Raw genomic sequence first — 21723 nt, 5'->3', positions numbered from 1 at the left:
GTGCATTTCGGCCTTCTCTAGCAACACGGTGTTGGCTCTTGAGCCAACACATCAGAAGCTCAACAACTTTGTATGTTTCATAGACAAAAATCTTCCCACTTCCACAGAATTATTTGATCTAGGAACAGCCTTCTGTGATGTAAAGTGGCGCAAGTTGTTCGAAATCCTCAGTAACTTAGATGTAAGCTGTGGGGGAAGGAGGCCACAGAGATCCCACCGGCAGAGTAAGGCGTTGCCGGGGGCGGTCGGCGGTCCAGGCCTGCCGAGTGCCGCACCGGCAGAGTAAGGCGGGCGGTTCGCACGCGGCCCTCGCGAGCCCGCCCGAGAAGCAGCGTATCCGGCCACTAAAACTGAGACCGACAGGGCAGCGATGTGCTAACCACGTGACGAGTGAGGTGTGTGGGCTGAGGAAACAGATAAACGTAATTAGGAGTAGCAGAAATCAGAATAGCGAAAAAATTATTATCCAAGTTTGATACCACTTAGTAGATGAAAAGGCCGTACGGCCACTGTAGCGTAAATAACTAGCCGAGTACACTCAGGTGACAAAAGTCCTAGGATAGCCATTTGCAGATGGCAGTAGTATTGCATATATCAGGTATAAAACGACAGTGCCTTGCCAAAACTCTTGTTGTGTCTAGACCATACAGCCTAGACACAATGCTGTAGCCGATAGGGCACGCAATGCTAACGCAGACGGGCGTGAAGTCTGGAACATGAGACTTATAAATGAATAAGAAGAAAAGTACGTAGATGCTTGTTACTTAACTTTTAATTAGTCCTTGGAATACATCTCTCTTGAATATTAGTAAGCTATAGGCACTGATACAAATGGCGCCTTGCTAGGTGGTCGCCATTTAACTTAGCAGAGGGCTATTCTACTGTCTATCTCTCGGCAAATGAGAGCAAGGCTTAGCACGTCCAATCGCTAGCTATGTTGTTCGTACAACTGGGGGCGAGGTCTCCTCAGTCTCTCGAGACCTGCCTTGTGGTGGCGCTAGGTTTGCAATCCCACAGTGGCGACACGCGGGTCCGACATGTACTACAGGACCGCGGCCGATTTAAGTTACCACCTAGCAAGTGTGGTGTCTAGCGGTGACACCACAACTCTCATTTGTACTCTGGTGATTCGTGTGAAAAGGTTTTCCACGCGATTGCGGTCGCACAACGGGACTTAACAGACTTTGAACGCAAATTGGTAGTTGAAGTTAAAGACATTTCGGAAATCATTAAGGAATTCAATTTTTCCGAGATCCGCTGTGTCAGAATACCTAATTTCGGGCATTCGCTCTCACTGTGGGCAACGGAGTGGCCGAGTCCTTCACTTAACGACTAAGACCGGTGCCGTCTGCGTATAGTCGTCGGTGTCAACAGACAAGCTACACTGGCGGAATAACCGCAGAAATCAGTGTAGGACGTTCGACGGACATGTTTGTTAGGACAGTGCTGTGAAATTTGGCGTTAATGTGTTAGGGCAACAGACGAGCGACGCGACTGTGTCTGCTAACAGGACAGCATATCCTGCAGCATCTTTGCTGCGTTCGTGACCGTGCCAGTTGGACGCTACACGACCCCACGAAGCCACTGACCCAAAATGTCAAGGCACTGCGCAAGTTGGTCGTGGCTCCAAAATAGCGTGGGCTGCGTTTACATGTAACAGACTGGCTCCTCTGGTCCAACTCAACTGGAGATGGTTATGTGCAGCTACTAAATTTGTTTTTCCAAAATTATTTCACTGAGTAAGATTGTGGCTCGCCCTTTAAATCGTCAGACGAACGTCAAAATCACAGACATCGAAACAGGTGACCCAGGGGTAGAAAAGCAACTGAAATGGATTGACAGAGGAGAGACCGCCTGACCTGATGGGATACCAGAGTGTTCTAGCAGCACCGTACCGCAGGTCCCTGCTGGGAGCAAAGTGTTCCCGATCGTAGGAAAAGGCGTAGGTCATTCCCGCTCTTAAGAAGGTACGTCGAACAGATGCACCAAACTGTAGGCCTATATCGCCGTCGACAGTACGTTGCAGAGTTACGCACTTTTGGAGAGTGAGTCTCATTTGTAGGAATCGGCACGGATTCCGCAAACGACGTTCGTGTTGCAGAGTTGTGCCGAGGAGGCGGCAGGCGGCAGGCGGCAGGTGCGGCGCGGCGCTGCGTGCGCCCCTTGGTCTCGAGGAACCGTGCGATACGGTTCCGGACTGCGTTCTGACCGACAAAATACGAGCTGTGCGGCTGGATAGAAGAGTTCCTCAAAAACACAACGCGGCATGTCATTGTTAATAGAGACAAATCTTCATATGTAAAACTAACTTCGCACGTACCCAAAGGGAGCGTTACAGGACCATTAATTACTTTTCACAGTATATGGTGGATGTGAAGATCATGTGCGGAGAAACAGATTACAACTCTTTCGGGGAAATGCGGTGATTTTTCAAGAGAAAGAGATTCGCAAGCCGAGCCAGTCAATATTGCGTTGCTCCGTGCAAGCAGTTCGGATGGCACTGATTGACAGAGCTGTCGACTGTGACCGTCACGGATATTCTGTCCAACTGGTCAAAACCCTGACTCGGTTGGAGGGTCCTGCCCATAATGCTCCAAATCTTGTCGACTGCCGAAACATTCGGAGACCTCGCTAGCCAAAACAGGGTTTGTACAGCACGAAGACAAACAGTGAAAACTCTCGCTGTATGCAGGGGCATTATCTTGCTAAAATGTAAGCCCAGGATGATTCGCTGTGAGGGGCAACAAACCCGGGCGCAGAATATCGTCGATATACCCTCTAGGGTGCCGGATGACAACCGAAGGGGTCCTGCTACGAAAACAATCGGCGCCTCAGGTCGTCTCCTGGTTGTCGGGCCTCACGGCGGACGACAGTCGAGAAGGTACTCCACCACTGTGCGGGGGAGGGGTGTGGGAGGGCGTCACGAAGACGTGTCTGGAGACGTCCTGGACTGTGGTGTGATGCCAACACTATTGTCGCCCGCGATACGACTTGACAGCCAGGAATAATGGTCCGGGGTCATCCGCAGCACCCTTCCAGTACAGCAGTATGTTGTAATTCTACAATCCGTTTTGTTGCCCATCATAATCCAGCCATCTTGGGCTCATATTTCAGCAAAACAACGCCCGTGTGCACACGGTGAGAGTTTCTACTGCTTGTCTTCGTGCCAGGAAGGTCACCAGATCTCTCCCCAATTGGAACATACGGTGCATTACGTCTCGGGATTCTGAGGATGTAACGCTCCAATAGGGTTTGGACCGATGTCCCTCAGGAGGATATCAATCAGAATCAGGCCGAATAAGTGTTTGCATAAGGGCCAGTGCATCAGGGACTTGTTCTATTTGTGAAGCTCTTTCTCTTGAAAAAAAGATAAAATTTTTCTGAAATTATAATAATTTGGTTGTCCGCACACGTGCATCACATCTACCCATTTCCGTCCCATTCAGATAATTCCTTCATGACAGGTCGTTTCTATTTGTCTTAGAGCGTATAAATGACCTAGTAAATAACGTCGGAAATTCTACGAGTTTTTTCGCGTACGACGCTGTTCTATACAGAGACGTCACGTCGGTTGAAATCTATAGCGAAACACACCAACACCTGCAGAGGATCTACGCTTGATGCACGAATGCGAAATTTATCCAAGATTAAACAAACGCAACACATTGCGCACGAATAGGCAGAAAAACCGGTTACCGGATGATTACACAGTTGCAGAGCAATTACCGGGAGCAGTTGCGCGCATTACATATTTGGGTGTACACGGACAGAGCGATCTGGAACGACCACATGGAACTAATCGCAGGTGGCGCTGACGCCCCGGTGAGATTCGCCGGAAGAATTCTCCACCCACAAAAAAGGCAGATAGCAATACACTCATTTGACCAATTCTCGAATATTGCTCGTTAGTATGGGACTCGTATCGGACGTGAGACAGGGAGAGCAGCGTGTTTCGTCATAGACTCGTCCGGCATGCGCGAAAGCGTCGCGCAGATGCACAGCCACACGCTGCAAAAGGGGCGCTGTGCAACCCAAAGATGTCGCTTGCGGCGTATCGAAGACGATGTGCGCCTACGTATCACTGCACTCGATTGCTATGTAATTACGTAAATATTACAATTAACATCTCGCCAATAGTCATCATTGTACAACAAATAACACTAGTAATTACACTACTGGCCATTAAAATTGCTATACTAAGAAGAAATGCAGATGATAAACGGGTATTCATTGGACAAATATATTCTACTACAACTGACATTTGATTACATTTTCACGCAATTTGGGTGCATAGATCCTCAGAAATCAGTACCCAGAACAACCACCTCTGGCCATACTAACGGCCTTGATACGCCTGGGCATTGAGTCAGAGCTTGGATGGCGTGTACAGGTACAGCTGCCCATGCAGCTTCAACACGATACCACAGTTCATCAAGAGTAGTGACTGGCGTATTGTGACAGGCCAGTTGCTCCGCCACCATTGACTAGACGTTTTCAATTGGCGAGAGATCTGGAGAACGTGCTGGCAAGGGCAGCAGCCGAACATTTTCTGTATCCAGAAAGGCCCGTACAGGACCTGCTTGGAACCGCGCGACCGCTACGGTCGCAGGTTCGAACCCTGCCTCTGGCATGGATGTGTGTGATGTCCGTAGCTTAGTTATGTTTAAGTAGTTCTAAGTTCTAGGGGACTGATGACCTCAGCAGTTAAGTCCTGTAGTGCTCAGAGCCATTTGAACCATTACCCTGCTGAAATGTAGGGTTTCGCAGGGATCAAATGAAGGGTAGAGCCACGGGTCGTAACACATCTGAAATGTAACACCGGCCGGTGTGGCCGAGCGGTTCTAGGCGCTTCAGTCTGAAACCGCGCGACCGCTACGGTCGCAGGTTCGAATCCTGCCTCGGGCATGGATGTGTGTGATGTCCTTAGGTTAGTTAGGTTTAAGTAGTTCTAAGTTCTAGGGGACTAATGACCTCAGATGTTAAGTCCCATAGTGCTCAGAGCCATTTGAACCATTTTTTTGAAATGTAACGTCCACTGTTCAAAGTGCCGTCAGTGCGAACAAGAGGTGACCGAGACTGTTGTGGACTGGCAAGACAGCCAATCCACAGTGACGGGTAGTCGAAAGGCACGCGTTTAAGCTCACGCAGGCTGGCGTGAGGTCTGGAACAGTTAAAGGAGTTATACTAGCAAGAAAAGTACGTAGCTGCTGGAATACTTAACTTTAATCCATAATTGGTGAACATCGGTCTGACGGTACATGCATCACAAGATAAATAGCAATTGATAATGGCGCCTTGCTAGGTCGTAGCAAATGACGTAGCTGAAGGCTATGCTAACTATCGACTCGGCGAATGAGAGCGTAATTTGTCAGTGAACCATCGCTAGCTAGGTCGGCTGTACAACTGGGGCGAGTGCTAGGAAGTCTCTGTAGACCTGCCGTGTGGCGGCGCTCGGTCTGCAATCACTGATAGTGGCGACACGCGTGTCCGACGTATACTACCGGACCGTGGCCGATTTAAAGGCTACCACCCAGCAAGTGTGGTGTCTGGCGGTGGCACCACAGAGACGTGTAACGAATGGCACCGCATACCATCACGCCAGGTGATACGCCAGTATGGCAATGACGAATACACGCTTCCAATGTGCGTTCACCGCGATGTCGCCAAACACGGATGCGACCATCGTGATGCTGTAAACAGAACCTGGATTCATCCGAAAAAATGACGTTTTGTCATTCGTGCACCCAGATTCGCCGTTGAGTACACCATCGCAGTCGCTCCTGTCTGTGATGCAGCGTCAAGGGTAACCGCAGTCATGGTCTCCGAGCTGATAGTCTAAGCTGCTGCAGACGTTGTCGAACTGTTCGTGCAGACGGTTGTTGTCTTGCAAACGTCCTCATCTGTTGACTCAGGGATCGAGACGTGGCTGCACGATCCGTTACAGCCGTGCGGATAAGATGCCTGTCGTCTCGACTGCTGATACGAGGCCGTTGGGATCCAGCACGGCGTTCCGTATTACCCTCCTGAACCCACCGATTCCATATTCTGCTAACAGTCATTGGATCTCGACTAACGTGAGCAACAATGTCGCGATACGATAAACCTCAATCGCGATGGGCTACAATCCGACCTTTACCAAAGTCGGAGACGTGATGGTACGCATTTCTCCTCCTTACACGAAGCATCACAACAACGTTTCACCAGGGAACGCCGGCCAACTGCTGTTTGTGTATGATGTGTATGAGAAATCGGTTGGAAACTTTCCTCATGTCAGCACGTTGTAGGTGTCGCCACCGGCGCCAACCTAGTGTGAATGCTCTGGAAAGCTAATCATTTGCATATCATAGCATCTTCTTCCTGTCGGTTAAATTTCGCGTCTGTAGCACGTCATCTTCGTGGTGCAGCAATTTTAAAGGCCAGTAGTGTATCAGAACTGTAAGACTAGTGACAATATTGACACGGCAAGAGAGATGGGCTAGTAGTGTTGAAATAACAACTTTAATTCATGAAATGTAACATTTTTATCATGTGAAGGCGATATTTATTGCTTTATTTACCAAAAAAATCACACTTAACAGCGTTACACAAAATCTTTCAGTTCTTTCAAAGACTCATATTCCGATCGAGGAAAAGTGCGGTAGACTGGCCACTGTTGATGACCACACAGTGTCACTGTTTGTTTAGCACATTAAGTTTGAAGCCATACAGGTCTCTCCTCCCCTCATCAACACAGAGTATTATAGAAAGGAAGTAAGGTTAAAAGAGACAGACGGAAAAGGCAGGATGTTTCAACAGAGGCTCAGTGAATGAGAGAAAAGAAGTGAAGAGTATCCAGAGTCCACAGTGAACTAATCTGTGGACAAGTATGTAGAAAGGAATGCTAACCCATTCTCTCTCCTCAAGCTGTGAATGCCTGAGATAGTCCTGGGTGTTTGGATCCAGTTGTACTGATTTTCGAATTAGATTCAGACTATTGTGGGATCACTGCGATTTAACCTCTCCACGGTTTGTGTTGCTGTAATGGTTCCTTAACCATCCTGCAGTGGCGTCTCTCTCTGTCTGGGCTAACGCTTCATCTCAAATGCTAACGTACTCATCTGTTTGGTTTAATTCAAATGAGAGCCATATATTCAAATATAAGAAACTCAAATGTCACTCACTATTATCCAGGTAAACAAACATACCTTTGTTGTAAGTGATGTCATCGAAGGGAGCCGTGGTGTTTTCTTCTGTGGTCATCGGGTGCGTGTCGGCTGCCGCGTCAGATTCCAGGGCCCCCGTAAACTCTTCAGCCAGGAACTGATCACGTAGTTGCCATCCCTCTATGATGCTTCCCTGGAGAAATTTCGGTGCAGTCAGTACAAAGCTATAGCCATTATAATGCGCATTGTCAGAGATGTTCTCCGAGGCACAGTGTTGGGACCAATGCTGCCCTTTGTATAAGTGAACAGCACAACAATCTCTCTACCCTGCTGTAGTTATCAGATGATATCTTGCTCGCATTTAGGCCAGGCAAAAGAATGGAGTGGTCTATACACATATGCAAGCACTAAATCTGTCGTTCCACTAAGTGTTCCTCAAGCCTCAGTGCTAGATCCACAACTGTGTCGACTACCAACCTGTCACACACCGAGCGTTCGACGTTGCTGTGGTATTTCAGGCGACACATTGCAGGAGTCTGACGTCGGTAGAATGGCAGTTGCGCAGATAATGAAATGTGAGCATTTTAACGTCCCTTAGAGTAGGTGCTGTCCAAAGCGTAGTGATTGTCACACTGCTGTTCTCACTGTATATCTACGACACAACAACTACGCTATGCAGTTTTAGATTGCCGAGCACTTATGTCCCCGATCCGTCCCTGCACGAAAGCACACAACGATCGGTATATAAATATGGCCGTTGTAATGATCATTCCGCTAAGTTTTGCACAGGTTTAGGCATTTTACTGTTACCACTGTCAATCGTACATCAAGTTTTTGATTTTATGTGTAAAGACTGAAGTGGGAGCGAAAATTTGTACCGAGGACCGGAATCGAACCCGGGTCTCCTACTTACTAGACAGGTGTGGTAGCCACTGAGCCATCTCGGCACAGCAGTTCGCTCCACTGCACGGATTGCCCTGGCACGCCGCCTTCCTCGATCTAAATTCTCACCCCCGCCCCAGTCTACTTTAAATTTCCCCTTACATACGAATCGTATATGTACGAGACCAGTAAAGTCTCTAAAACTGCGTCATTCCGTTTGTCAAATTTTTGATCGTCCAGTGGGTTGTCAGCCTGCTTTCTACAGAATTGCAAGCTTCGCAGAAAGGTGATGTTGCGAGTGCACAATTATGGATGGTGTAATATTCATTACATCAATTGTTCTTTGAGGCAAAGTGTTAGGCCCACACCAGTTCTCACTGTGCCTCGACAAGACAACATATTCCTGACAGTAGTGCAGTTTATCAGGCGCCATTCGGTACGAGCTCCCACGGAAGGACAGAGTGCTGACTACAGAGCATTCGATGCTGCAGTGGTGCTCCTCCAGCCACAATAGAAAGTCCACCACTGTTGTGAATGCCGAACAGTGGACGATGCTGCAGTCAACAGCCGGCAGTAGACAGTATACTTCGGCAGGGCAGGAAGGCATTGTCGTCATTAATGAACTGCAGGCGTCGTAATCGTCTTTACTTCTTCAATGCACGGCGTAATCCACTCCTGTTCCCACTGTATTACAATGGAACATCCAGTGTCTCATTCTAATAGAGATCATCATTTAAGTGAGATGTGCTCCCATCAAAATACCAGCTTCATCAGAGCAAAGCTGTAGTGGTCGTAACTGTAGTTGATGTCCGAGGTTCACTACTAGGCACACGACTCTTATGACCTCGGGTAACAGGCGTGCCAAATCTCCTTCCCTGTAGGGTCCCGTCAACTGACACCCTGCGTTGTTTAAATGTTGGCAGAAGTGAGGTATGCTGAATATGGAACTCTGAGCATTCTAATGCTCATTACTCCACGCGAACCGGTGCCGTGGTGGTGGGCTTATTACTGTTCTCACTTTTACATTGAGCTCACAAAAGTCTCGGGATAACGATATTCACATAAACAGATGGCGGCAGTATCGCGTATACAACGTATAAAAGGGCAGAGCTTTGGCGGAGCCATCCTTTGTACTCAGGCGATTGGTGTGCAGAGGTTTCACACGTGTTTACGGACGTACGAAGGGAATTAACAGACTTTGAAAACGGAATGGCAGTTCGAGCTAGACGCATGGGACGTTCCGTCTCGATGTTTAGGGAATTCGATATTTCGAGAAAAACAGTGTCAAGAGTGTACCGAGAACACCGAATTTCAGGCATCACCTCTCACCACGGACAATGCAGTGGCCGACGACCTTCACTTAACGACCGAGAGCAGCGGCGTTTGCATAGAGTTGTCGGTGGTGACAGACAAGCAAGATTGCGTGAAATAGCCGGGGAAATCAATTTCGGACTTACGACGAACGTATCCGTTAGAACAGTGCGGCGAAATGTGGCGTCAGTGGGCACGCACACGACTGAAGAGAGTGCCTTTGCTAACAGCACTGTGTCACCTGGAACGCCTCTCCTGGCTTCGTGACACTAGAAGGCCGGAAAACCGTGGCCCGGTCACATGAGTCCCAATTTCCGTTGGTGAGAGCTGACGGTAGGGTTGAGTGTGACGCAGACCCCACGAAGCCGTCGACGGGGCACTGTGCCAGCTGTTTGCGAATTAATAAAGGTGCGGGCCGCGTCGAGTCCTACGGTCCAGATAAACCGATCAATGACTGGAAATGTTATGTTCGACTACTTGGAGACCATTTGTGGACTTCATATTACCAAACAAAAAAATGGCTCTGAGCACTATGGGACTCAACTGCTGTGGTCATGAGTCCCCTAGAACTTAGAACTACTTAAACCTAACTAACCTAAGGACAGCACACAACACCCAGCCATCACGAGGCAGAGAAAATCCCTGACCCCGCCGGGAATCGAACCCGGGAAGCGTGAGAAGCGAGAACGCTACCGCACGACCACGGGATGCGGGCTATTACCAAACAATGATGGAATTTTTATGGATGACAATACAGTATTTCACCAGACCACAAATATCCGCCATTGGTTTGAAGAACATTCTGGACAGTTCCAGCGAATGATTTGGCCACCTAGGTGGTCTGACAAGAATCCCATTGAACGTCGATGGGTCAGTTCGTGCACACAATCCTGCACTGGCAAGACTTCCACAGTTACGGACGGCTACAGTGGCAGCGTTGCAGACTTGCTGTGTCCACTGCACGTCGAGCTGCTGAACTACGCCAAGCAGGAGGAGGTCCGGGCACAGCTGCCCCAACGGGTTTCGTCACCCCAGCTGCAGGTTATCAGGCGGCAGAATAAGGGATACAGGCAGACATCACAGTATTTCTTTTTTTGTATGATAATTGCATAACATGTAACAACACACACTCCAAAGCCACAAGTAACTTGCAGCAATATTACGATTCTACTTCCGTTGTGTCATTGCCAGTTAATGCAAAGCCATAAAACTGAAAGACGGAGAGAGGCAGATGGCGGACTAAGCGTCAGTTAGAACTGTTTTAAATGAATAATGAATTTTTGCCCTGCCGATCAACTGATGTCTCCAGTAGCTGCATGTGGATCTCAAGATGACGTTTAACAGACGTCGAAACCGATAATCCGCATAAACATAAAAAGGTGACCCAGTCGGTGTCTACCCTGCTACATCATGTTAAGAGTGCTCACTGAGGCCTGAGAAATCGTGTCTTCAGTTATGCTTTGCAATTACGTTGCACAGGTTTGCATGCTATAATGGAAACTTCTCCATCTATAAGCGACTTACAAGCATCTCCATACCAGATAGTGGAGGGGCTTATGGAACTGTTGTTCAATCCAGCTGTCTGAAAAGCCTAATTATTTCCTTTTATACGCCTTGTGAAGATATAGCTATTAGTGATAAGTATTTTTTCCTCTTTTCTTGTGTCATTTCTTTCGCTTTCTTAGACCAAGTATCTTTCACGGTATAGCATAGCAGTGTTTATAAATAATGCTAAAACGTAACTGTAGTTTCTTTCATTTTCTCTAATGGATAGACGTTTTCTTTCTTTTAAATTCTTTTGTTTTTCTCATCTTTATTTCTAACATTAACTGCGGTATGAAGAACTGCTATGTAAATCGTAGGCCTGAAATAACTGAGAGTAATATCGAAAGTAACAGTGGAGCAGCGATATTAGTCAGTCAGTGCTTACGTGACAATATGGCGAGTGTTGATTTGAGATGCAAAAACTTGCCGAGAAGGTGAATCGTGGAACTTGACAACTGACGATTGGGATCATCATCCCAGTGCGCGATCAAAGTTATAGTGATCGTTATGAATAGGAAGATCGCACGACTGTTTCTCAACTGGTACTGACAATGCTTACATTGCTAGCGTGTCAGTGTTACCGTTTCTACATTTAGCCTACGGCGAGAGCCAAGGCTCCATAACACTGTTGTATTTGTCTTACGGAACTGTCGAGAATATCAAGTCGTAACTCTCGCGGTGAACGGAATTACAATTGTGGATTAGGCGCAAAAAAGTTTCACTGACCGTGAATAAGCGATTCCGATAGTCATATATAAACGCGACGAACATTTACATTGCAGTCGGATATTATCACGAATAGTGTATAAAGTGCTGAAATGATAACTAGATGTGTATAACAAGTAATAAACGTGTATATGTTAAAACGGTGGCTTATCATCAACAATTACGTCCGTCCGAACAGTGGCCTGTCAAACTTCACCAGCATACTACGACAGACGGAGCTGATTTGATAACTTCGTCTGCATCATTACAAGCCACAGTCGCCATCTCAACATGTCGCCACGGCTCCCTAACAACGGACATTTTTGCTGCGTAAATAAAATGCTTAAAATGAACTATTAACTTTCAATCACTATGTTTTCATGGGCTCCCAAAACCGGATTTCCTAAACCAATTCCCCAGTACCGCCTTTGATTAGTTATCTAAACACTGCAAAATCGATTCTGGAATGCCGTTTCTTGCTGCTGGTTTTCCACATCCACAACAAATTTTCGTTACCATGTAAACGCACAACCGGTTTTCGAACGTGCTTGGTCTGACAGGTTACGACTTGTTAGAAAAAATTTCGGCTGATATGGACCGAGTGACTTTTTGCGCTGTGGAGGAGAAGTAGAAATGTTACACAGAGTATGAAGCTGTCTACTTCTACTATTTAACTGAAAAGAAATAGCGATTGTGCTGACTAAATCAGAAACTGGAACAGCTGATTTCCAGACGTCGTATTTGACTGGGCTAGCAGATCCGCTTCAGGCCTTAACGTGTAAACACGTAAACACGGCTTCTGAATTCGGTTTTCGTCTTCTAGAAGACGGGTCGCATATAAACGTAGTGAATGTAGCTTTATTGAGCCACCATTAGTTGTAAGTATTTTTGTTTTACTTAAACTGTCTCTTTCTTTTAAATTAATGCCGCTGCAGTTGCATGTATTTTGTACGCCTTTTCGAGGGAAGTGTTATCAACGGGTGTGCAGAGTTATTTTCGGAGTGAGTTGGCATACCTTGTACTTCGAATAAAGTCACCACACTTTCGTGAATAATAACTTGGTTGTTGATGATTACAGCGATATGGGAACATATCTCTAGTCAAATCTTATATTGTTTACAGGGTTAGTAACAGAATTGTGCTTCATTTACAAAATTCAGGGACATGGATGAATCACATTCTCCACAGTCTGGAAGTAAAACGAGTTCCTTTGTGGAGAAATAGTCGGGCATTAACTCAGGTTATTTCTAATAAACCCTCGTATAAATACACGATCTATAATTTCACAAAGTACACCCCTGAGAAACATTTTCTCCACAACCTGTGCCCCTCCTATTTTAGTGCCCTTCAATCGCTATTTTTCTTCCTCTCACTTACTTTGCCTTCCACTATTTTCTTTTTCCTTTTTCAGCACAACTACATTTCTTCATCCATCACGTATAAGATAAGTCGGCCTCGGATCCATACGATATTCCCGCCCGAGCCGGGGCAAAAACTTGACAGTTGACAGTGCCTCCCCCCTCCCCTCCACCCCCGGCAGCTCGAACATTTGAGACAGCACATCAAAAGTTAAAAAAATCGATTTTTCAAAAATATGTTCATTTTGTAGCGCACATCTTTCTGAAGAGTTTCATTATTAAAACATTGGAGAGACTGTAAGTCATGTTACTTGGTCTTAAGTGTGCGAAAGCGTCGTGCCACGCCTCTTCACACAGATTCTTCTATCGCACCTCACTGTATTTCTCTCTGTGAATTCAAACATGTACATTTTGTAATGGAAGCCATCAAACCTATATTCAGGACAGTGGAAATTAAAATGTCCTGCGGTGTCTCTCCTGGTCTCAGTCGGCCGGTTTGACATCCTACCCCCTTAAAAGGAACTCACAGTTAATAAAGGGTAGGATTATTTGTAACCGGGAGAATAAGAAATCTGCATAAAATTTGCACTCTTAATTGTCTATTAGTTAATAACGTTCTCTTTTGTGTAACATAAATTTAAATAGAGGAAACATAAATACAGTAAATACGAGAGACAAGCAAGACAGTACAGATTTTTTCAATTCTTAGGTCCCATCATTTTTTCTCTCTAATCTTACTACAGGTTTCCTTTATGCGATATAATCTATTACTTCATCAAAATTCGTCAATCGTTTTGCTACACGAAAAATCAAATCTTCATTGTCTAACACTGAAAAAACTGTTAATAAGAAGAGTACTAAGACTGGTTTGGTTTCTCGATCTGATTATGTCTACTTTGTCACTGTCTGCTACATAAAACGAAACAGGCTTTTGTATTATTGAAGCAACTGTAACACACGCCAAATAAAAGAGACTGTTTTGGCACAAATGGTCGTTTTTATGTACCTCATTTACATAGATCAGACGACAGAATATAATTCACGCAGTACCAACATTAAATGCCTATTAGGACAACTACAAGCAAAATTTTTATGTTAGGAAATAGTTTCACATTTCACCCATACGCTGCAGTTTCTTAAGCACGAGATCGATAAATAGTAGCAAGAAATTTTTACATAAAATTGGATTCGTCATTTTCTTGCATATAATTTGTGTGATGTCCCCGTTTCTTTTTCTTCCTTGTTCTAACGAACAATCTTGTCACCACTATCTCTGTAACTATCGTCCCATTGTCTAAACTTTTTCTCCGGTTAACTTCACTACCCCTGTTTAATTCTCCGCGTTTATCTTCCGGTCAGGCGTTATCACTTGTTCGTACAATGCGTTTTCGGCGCTATTCCAAGAATAGAACTTTGCGGCTCCTACCGGGGACTGTACAACTGGCTCTTAGTGGTGTAGCGTTCTAGCAAAACTTTTCTGTCAAAACGTCATTTTCTCGGATGCACCGAGGACATTAATATGTAATCTTTCTTACCTGTTATTCCCGTTAGCAGTTTATTTCCACTCTGGTAGTCTGCATCCACGAATTTCGCTAGTAATTATAACAACGCCGATCATTGGCTCAGCCAGTTAACCACACAAACAAACTGTTGTGGATTGGCAGGAGAGCCAACTCGTATTAATAGAGGAAGCCGAAAGGCACGCGTTTTAGCTCACGCAGGCTGGCGTGAGGTCTGGAACAGGACAGGGAAATTAGACTTTAGAAAAAAAACGGACGTAGCTGGTGGAATACTTAACTTGAATCCGTTAATGGTGAACGTCGCTCTTGACGGTACATTATTTACAATATCAATAGTAACTGGTAATGGCGCCTTGCTAGGTCGTAGCAAATGACGTAGCTGAAGGCTATGCTAACTATCGTCTCGGCAAATGAGAGGGTATTTTGTCAGTGAACCATCGGTAGCAAAGTCGGTTGTACAACTGGGGCGAGTGCAAGGAAGTCTCTCTAGACCTGTCGTGTTGCGGCGCTCGGTCTGCAATCACTGATAGTGGCGACACGCGGGTCCGACGTATACTAACGGACCGCGGCCGATTTGAAGGCTACCACCTAGCAAGTGTGGTGTCTGGCGGTGACACCACACAAACAGAAATTGCCACTCACCCGTTCGTGTTTATACAGATCAGCACGTATAGCACTGTCCCCTTTTGTCTGTGGGAATTTTTTTTACTTCTATATGCGATGGAGATTCCGCTGGCAGAAACATCACGTAGTCCTACACTATGCACGGATTCAAAAATCAGCTCACGTATCATTCGTAAACCAACTTAGAATGCGTTCAAAAATGTTCAAAAAGTAACAGGGGTGCGTTTCCAAACGGAACGAATAATCGCTAGAGCGGCGTGTGTCGGATGCTGTGCGCTTCGAGAGCATTAGTGTGGCCCCGCTGAGGACGCCAGTGTGCGGTGACTCACCAGGTCGACGTGGTAGGCCCAGTAGGTGGCGAAGCCCTCGTTGAGCCACAGCACGTTCCAGAAGTCGGGGCTCACCAGGTCCCCGAACCACTGGTGCGCCAGCTCGTGCGCCACGGTCGTGACGACGCTGCGCCGGGACTCGGTCGTGCTCTCGGCCTCGTCGATCAGCACCCCGCGTTCCCTGTAAGTACACTTTACAGCTGAAGGTGCCTGCTGGTGGAGGGGCAGAAACGTGTCGGGTGGCCTTATCGTTCACATCGAGCCTGGATTGCCAACGGTGCCGTATTTTAAGGGATTTCCCACACGCGAAGGTTAAAAAATTCTTTCGGCGAGGACCTCGAACAGGACAGTAACTCCTATATTTAATATTTTCCAGTAATTCATCTTATTTCTGTAAATCGTTAGTCCAAATTACACGAATATTAGCTCTAAAAGTCGTCGGTCACTATACTGAAGTACGAATTTGTCTTACAACGCATTTCTCGAAATCGTGGTCTTAATTTAACTGACGGTGTTCTGAGTAATGCAGTTCACGTTGTATACGTTACATGACGCTGAAAAATCGTAGAAATATTCATTAACCGGCGCGCTTGCGGCGAGTCCTGAAAGAAATGTAGCACCACTTTCTGCCTCCAGGTGAAATTATAGGGCCATAAACAGTCAGGATATGGGAACAGGAATAGGTGAGAAACGATCCGATACGATAACGGTGGTTACGGCAAAAGTTACAACAAGTGTTCAGTACCGTCTTCTCACACAGCGACATGCTGCATTCGTAACGTGCCACGGTCGACACTTGCCGCAACATATTCGGTGTAATCGGAGTGTCATTGTACGCTAGCCTTCAGTTCGGAAAGAGTCCAGATACGTCCCTGGTAGGCACGATCCTTCAGATATCTCCACAACCAGAAGTGACACGGACTTAGGTCGAAGGATCTGGATGGCCACACGACGGAGCTTGCCTGAGATGAAGTGCTCGTTACAGAATCTCTTTAAGAAAATCTTTTTCACCTGGCGCGTGACGTGTCGCGCCGCCTTATCTGGCACGAAAATAGTGGTGTGGACACAGTTGCGTTCTTGCAAATCTGGAACCTTGTGCTGCTCGAGGAGATCCTTACGATGTGCGTATGTCACTGTACACCCGACAGGGCTACGAGGTGTCATCCCCTCGAAGACAAACGGACTGAGAATGACGAGCTCGTGAAACCACAGCACAAGATCACATAAACTGAGTGCAGTGGATGTTTCTGCACAATATGTGGTGGAGCAGAACCCCATATTCGACAGTTCCGTACATTCACGATACAGTCCAGAGTAAAATGTTCCTCTTCTGTCCAAAAGATATTTCCCAACCACGCGTGCCAAAAAACGAAAGCGATAGTCACGTTGTTGTAGCCTGGCACGGGGCTTTGTCTGGTGCATATTCTGAATCTTCCGGGGACAGCACTGTAGAATGGTTCGGCAGGGGAGACATTTCCGCCACGCAGCCCGAGCACTGGCCGCGTGCCGCACGGCCGGCTACAACTCGGCCAACAGCTGCCACGGGAAGGGGCGCCCGCCCCGCCGGCCTCGTCTGTTTCTTCAGATTTTTCGAATGTATTTCTTAGCCCTTTTACCGACACGGGGCCTCTTCGCAGTTGTTTGCGTCACCGATATTCCCCCAATGTAGCGCTGCTATTGCTGCCGTTCTGATTAAACAACTTCACCAGCAGTGCGTGGTCTTTCTTCTCAACAGCCATTGCATTTCGTACGGAAAACTTGAACCGTCTTTATGCTTCGCAACGATAGTCACGTCAAAAAAGAAATGTATGTTGTTGCGGTCTTCAGTCCTGAGACTGGTTTGATGCAGCTCTCCATGCTACTCCATCCTGTGCAAGCTTCTTCATCTCCCACTACCTACTGCAACCTACATCCTTCTGAATCTGCTTAGTGTATTGATCTCTTGGTCTCCCTCTACGATTTTTACCCTCCACGCTGCCCTCCAATGCTAAATTTGTGACCCCTTGATGCCTCAAAACATGTCCTACCAACCGATCCCTTCTTCTAGTCAAGTTGTGCCACAAACTTCTCTTCTCCCCAATCCTATTCAATACCTTCTCATTAGTTACGTGATCTACCCACCTTATCTTCAGCATTCTTCTGTAGCACCACATTTCAAAAGCTTCTATTCTCTTCTTGTCCAAACTGGTTATCGTCCATGTTTCACTTCCATACATGGCTACACTCCATACAAATACTTTCAGAAACGACTTCCTGACACTTAAATCTATACTCGACGTCAACAAATTTCTCTTCTTCAGAAACGATTTCCTTGCCATTGCCAGTCTACATATTATATCCTCTCTACTTCGACCATCATCAGTTATTTTGCTCCCTAAATAGCAAAACCCCTTTACTACTTTAAGTGTCTCATTTCCTAATCTAATCCCCTCAGCATCACCCGATTTAATTTGACTACATTCCATTATCCTCGTTTTGCTTTTGTTGGTGTTCATCTTATATCCTCCTTTCAAGACACTGTCTTGGCACTAAAACAGGAAACATTTCACCTTGTGACAGCTTACAGCGCCATATTTTCACCTGGTGCCAGAAAGTGGACTGTTATTTTTGTAGCATACTGCACGAGCACACCGATTAATGAACACGACCTGCGACGTTTCAGCAACCTGAAAGGTGTACAGCCCACTCTGCAGCACTTGTAAGACCTTAAAATTTATTATAATCACCCGGTACACCTCTTTTCTTATACAGTCTGTTGAAAGAAGCTACTGCACATTTTGAGGCGTGGTAATACTGACCAACACAGGAAACACAAATTCTGTGTGAGCAGTTCGCGTCGACAGCGTACATTTTTCGTGAAAACGTGGGGGTAAAATAGTCAAAAGTGCTTCGTATTCGTGTGTAATTTCATTACCGATCTTTTTAATAAATGGCCTACCGTAGTGGTAACGCTGGTTCCCGTCAGATCACCCAGATTATGGCTACCATACGGAGAAAGAAAACTGGCGTTCTACGGATCGGAGCGTGGAATGTCAGATCCCTTAATCGGGCAGGTAGGTTAGAAAATTTAAAAGGGAAATGGATAGGTTAAAGTTAGATATAATGGGAATTAGTGAAGTTCGGTGGCAGGAGGAACAAGACTTTTGGTCAGGTGATTACAGGGTTATAAATACAAAATCAAATAGGGGTAATGCAGGAGTAGGTTTAATAATGAATAAAAAAATAGGAGTGCGGGTTAGCTACTACAAACAGCATAGTGAACGCATTATTGTGGCCAAGATAGACACAAAGCCCATGCCTACTACAGTAGTACAAGTTTATATGCCAACTAGCTCTGCAGATGATGAAGAAATTGATGAAATGTATGACGAGATAAAAGAAATTATTCAGGTAGTGAAGGGAGACGAAAATTTAATAGTCATGGGTCACTGGAATTCGTCAGTAGGAAAAGGGAGAGAAGGAAACATAGCAGGTGAATATGGATTGGGGGGAAGAAATGAAAGAGGAAGCCGCCTTGTAGAATTTTGCACAGAGCATAACTTAATCATAGTTAACACTTGGTTCAAGAATCATAAAAGAAGGTTGTATACCTGGAAGAATCCTGGAGATACTAAAAGGTATCAGATAGATTATACAGTCCTGGAAATGGAAAAAAGAACACATTGACACCGGTGTGTCAGACCCACCATACTTGCTCCGGACACTGCGAGAGGGCTGTACAAGCAATGATCACACGCACGGCACAGCGGACACACCAGGAACCGCGGTGTTGGCCGTCGAATGGCGCTAGCTGCGCAGCATTTGTGCACCGCCGCCGTCAGTCTCAGCCAGTTTGCCGTGGCATACGGGGCTCCATCGCAAACACTGGTAGCATGCCGCGACAGCGTGGACGTGAACCGTATGTGCAGTTGACGGACTTTGAGCGACGGCGTGTAGTGGGCATGCGGGAGGCCGGGTGGACGTACCGCCGAATTGCTCAACACGTGGGGCGTGAGGTCTCCACAGTACATCGATGTTGTCGCCAGTGGTCGGCGGAAGGTGCACGTGCCCGTCGACCTGGGACCGGACCGCAGCGACACACGGATGCACGCCAAGACCGTAGGATCCTACGCAGTGCCGTAGGGGACCGCACCGCCACTTCCCAGCAAATTAGGGACACTGTTGCTCCTGGGGTATCGGCGAGGACCATTCGCAACCGTCTCCATGAAGCTGGGCTACGGTCCCGCACACCGTCAGGCCGTCTTCCGCTCACGCCCCAACATCGTGCAGCCCGCCTCCAGTGGTGTCGCGACAGGCGTGAATGGAGGGACGAATGGAGACGTGTCGTCTTCAGCGATGAGAGTCGCTTCTGCCTTGGTGCCAATGATGGTCGTATGCGTGTTTGGCGCCGTGCAGGTGAGCGCCACAATCAGGACTGCATACGACCGAGGCACACAGGGCCAACACCCGGCATCATGGTGCGGGGAGCGATCTCCTACACTGGCCGTACACCACTGGTGATCGTCGAGGGGACACTGAATAGTGCACGGTATATCCAAACCGTCATCGAACCCATCGTTCTACCATTCCTAGACCGGCAAGGGAACTTGCTGTTCCAACAGGACAATGCACGTCCGCATGTATCCCGTGCCACCCAACGTGCTCTAGAAGGTGTAAGTCAACTACCCTGGCCAGCAAGATCTCCGGATCTGTCCCCCATTGAGCATGTTTGGGACTGGATGAAGCGTCGTCTCACGCGGTCTGCACGTCCAGCACGAACGCTGGTCCAACTGAGGCGCCAGGTGGAAATGGCATGGCAAGCCGTTCCACAGGACTACATCCAGCATCTCTACGATCGTCTCCATGGGAGAATAGCAGCCTGCATTGCTGCGAAAGGTGGATATACACTGTACTAGTGCCGACATTGTGCATGCTCTGTTGCCTGTGTCTATGTGCCTGTGGTTCTGTCAGTGTGATCATGTGATGTATCTGTCCCCTTCCTGGGACAATGAATTCACGGTGTTCTTATTTCAATTTCCAGGAGTGTATAATGGTATGACAGATATTTAGGAACCAGGTTTTGAATTGTAAGACATTTCCAGGGGCAGATGTGGATTCTGACCACAATATATTGGTTATGAACTGCAGATTGAAACTGAAGAAACTGCAAAAAGGTGGGAATTTAAGGAGATGGGACCTGGATAAACTTAAAGAACTAGAGGTTGTACATTCAGGGAGAGCATAAGGGAACAATTGACAGGAATGGGGGGAAAAAATACAGTAGAAGAAGAATGGGTAGCTCTGAGGTATGAAGTAGTGAAGGCAGCAGAGGATCAAGTAGGTAAAAAGACGAGGGCTAATAGAAATCCTTGGGTAACAGAAGAAATATTGAATTTAATTGATGAATGGAGAAAATATAAAAATGTAGTAAATGAAGCAGGCAAAAAGGAACACAAACGTCTCAAAAATGAGATCGACAGGAAGTGCAAAATGGCTAAGCAGGGATGGCTAGATGACAAATGTAAGGATGTAGAGGCTTGTCTCACTAGGGTAAGATAGATACTGCCTACAGGAAAATTAAAGAGACCTTTGGAGAAAAGAGAACCACTTGTATGAATATCAAGAGCTCAGATGACAACACAGTTCTAAGCAAAGAAGGGAAGGCAGAAAGGTGGAAGGAGTATATAGAGGGTTTATACAAGGGCGATGTACTTGAGGACAATATTACGAGCCGGTCGAAGTGGCCGTGCGGTTAAAGGCGCTGCAGTCTGGAACCGCAAGACTGCTACGGTCGCAGGTTCGAATCCTGCCTCGGGCATGGATGTTTGTGATGTCCTTAGGTTAGTTAGGTTTAATTAGTTCTAAGTTCTAGGGGACTAATGACCTCAGCAGTTGAGTCCCATAGTGCTCAGAGCCATTTGAACCATTTGAACAATATTACGGAAATGGAAGAGGATGTAGAAGAAGATGATATGGGAGATAAGATACTGCGTGAAGAGTTTGACAGAGCACTGAATGACCTGAGTCGAAACAAGGCCCCGGGAGTAGACAACATTCCATTAGAACTACTGATGGCCTTGGGAGAGCCAGTCCTGACAAAACTCTACCATCTGGTGAGCAAGATGTATGAGACAGGTGAAATACCCTCAGACTTACAGAAGAATATAATAATTCCAATCCCAAAGAAAGGAAGACCACAACAACAACAACGGACGGGTCAACACGTGGGTCGCACTCGGCCCTCGTGAGAGGCTGCTCGGCTGACATCGGCCGCGAGAGCAGCGTGCTCTATCTCAGGGCTGAGGATAGCACGCCAGCCTGTCCGTCA

At 46.7% G+C, this 21723-nt stretch overlaps 1 protein-coding gene across 1 annotated transcript in view; it reads right to left on the bottom strand.

The window, feature by feature from the left end:
- Positions 1-21723, bottom strand: part of LOC126203861 (aminopeptidase N-like) — a 255571-nt gene that overhangs the window by 84460 nt on the left and 149388 nt on the right. The window contains exons 6-7 of the mRNA XM_049938237.1: positions 15417-15597; positions 7185-7335 (exon numbers count right to left, since the gene is read on the bottom strand). Coding sequence (XP_049794194.1) covers positions 7185-7335; positions 15417-15597 — 332 coding nt within the window. The remainder of the gene's footprint in view (positions 1-7184; positions 7336-15416; positions 15598-21723) is intronic.

Source organism: Schistocerca nitens, chromosome 9, assembly GCF_023898315.1.
Source record: "Schistocerca nitens isolate TAMUIC-IGC-003100 chromosome 9, iqSchNite1.1, whole genome shotgun sequence".
Lineage (NCBI taxonomy): Eukaryota > Metazoa > Arthropoda > Insecta > Orthoptera > Acrididae > Schistocerca > Schistocerca nitens.
The sequence above is the reverse complement of the archived record's forward strand: the minus strand, read 5'-3'. Positions and strand labels throughout refer to the sequence as shown.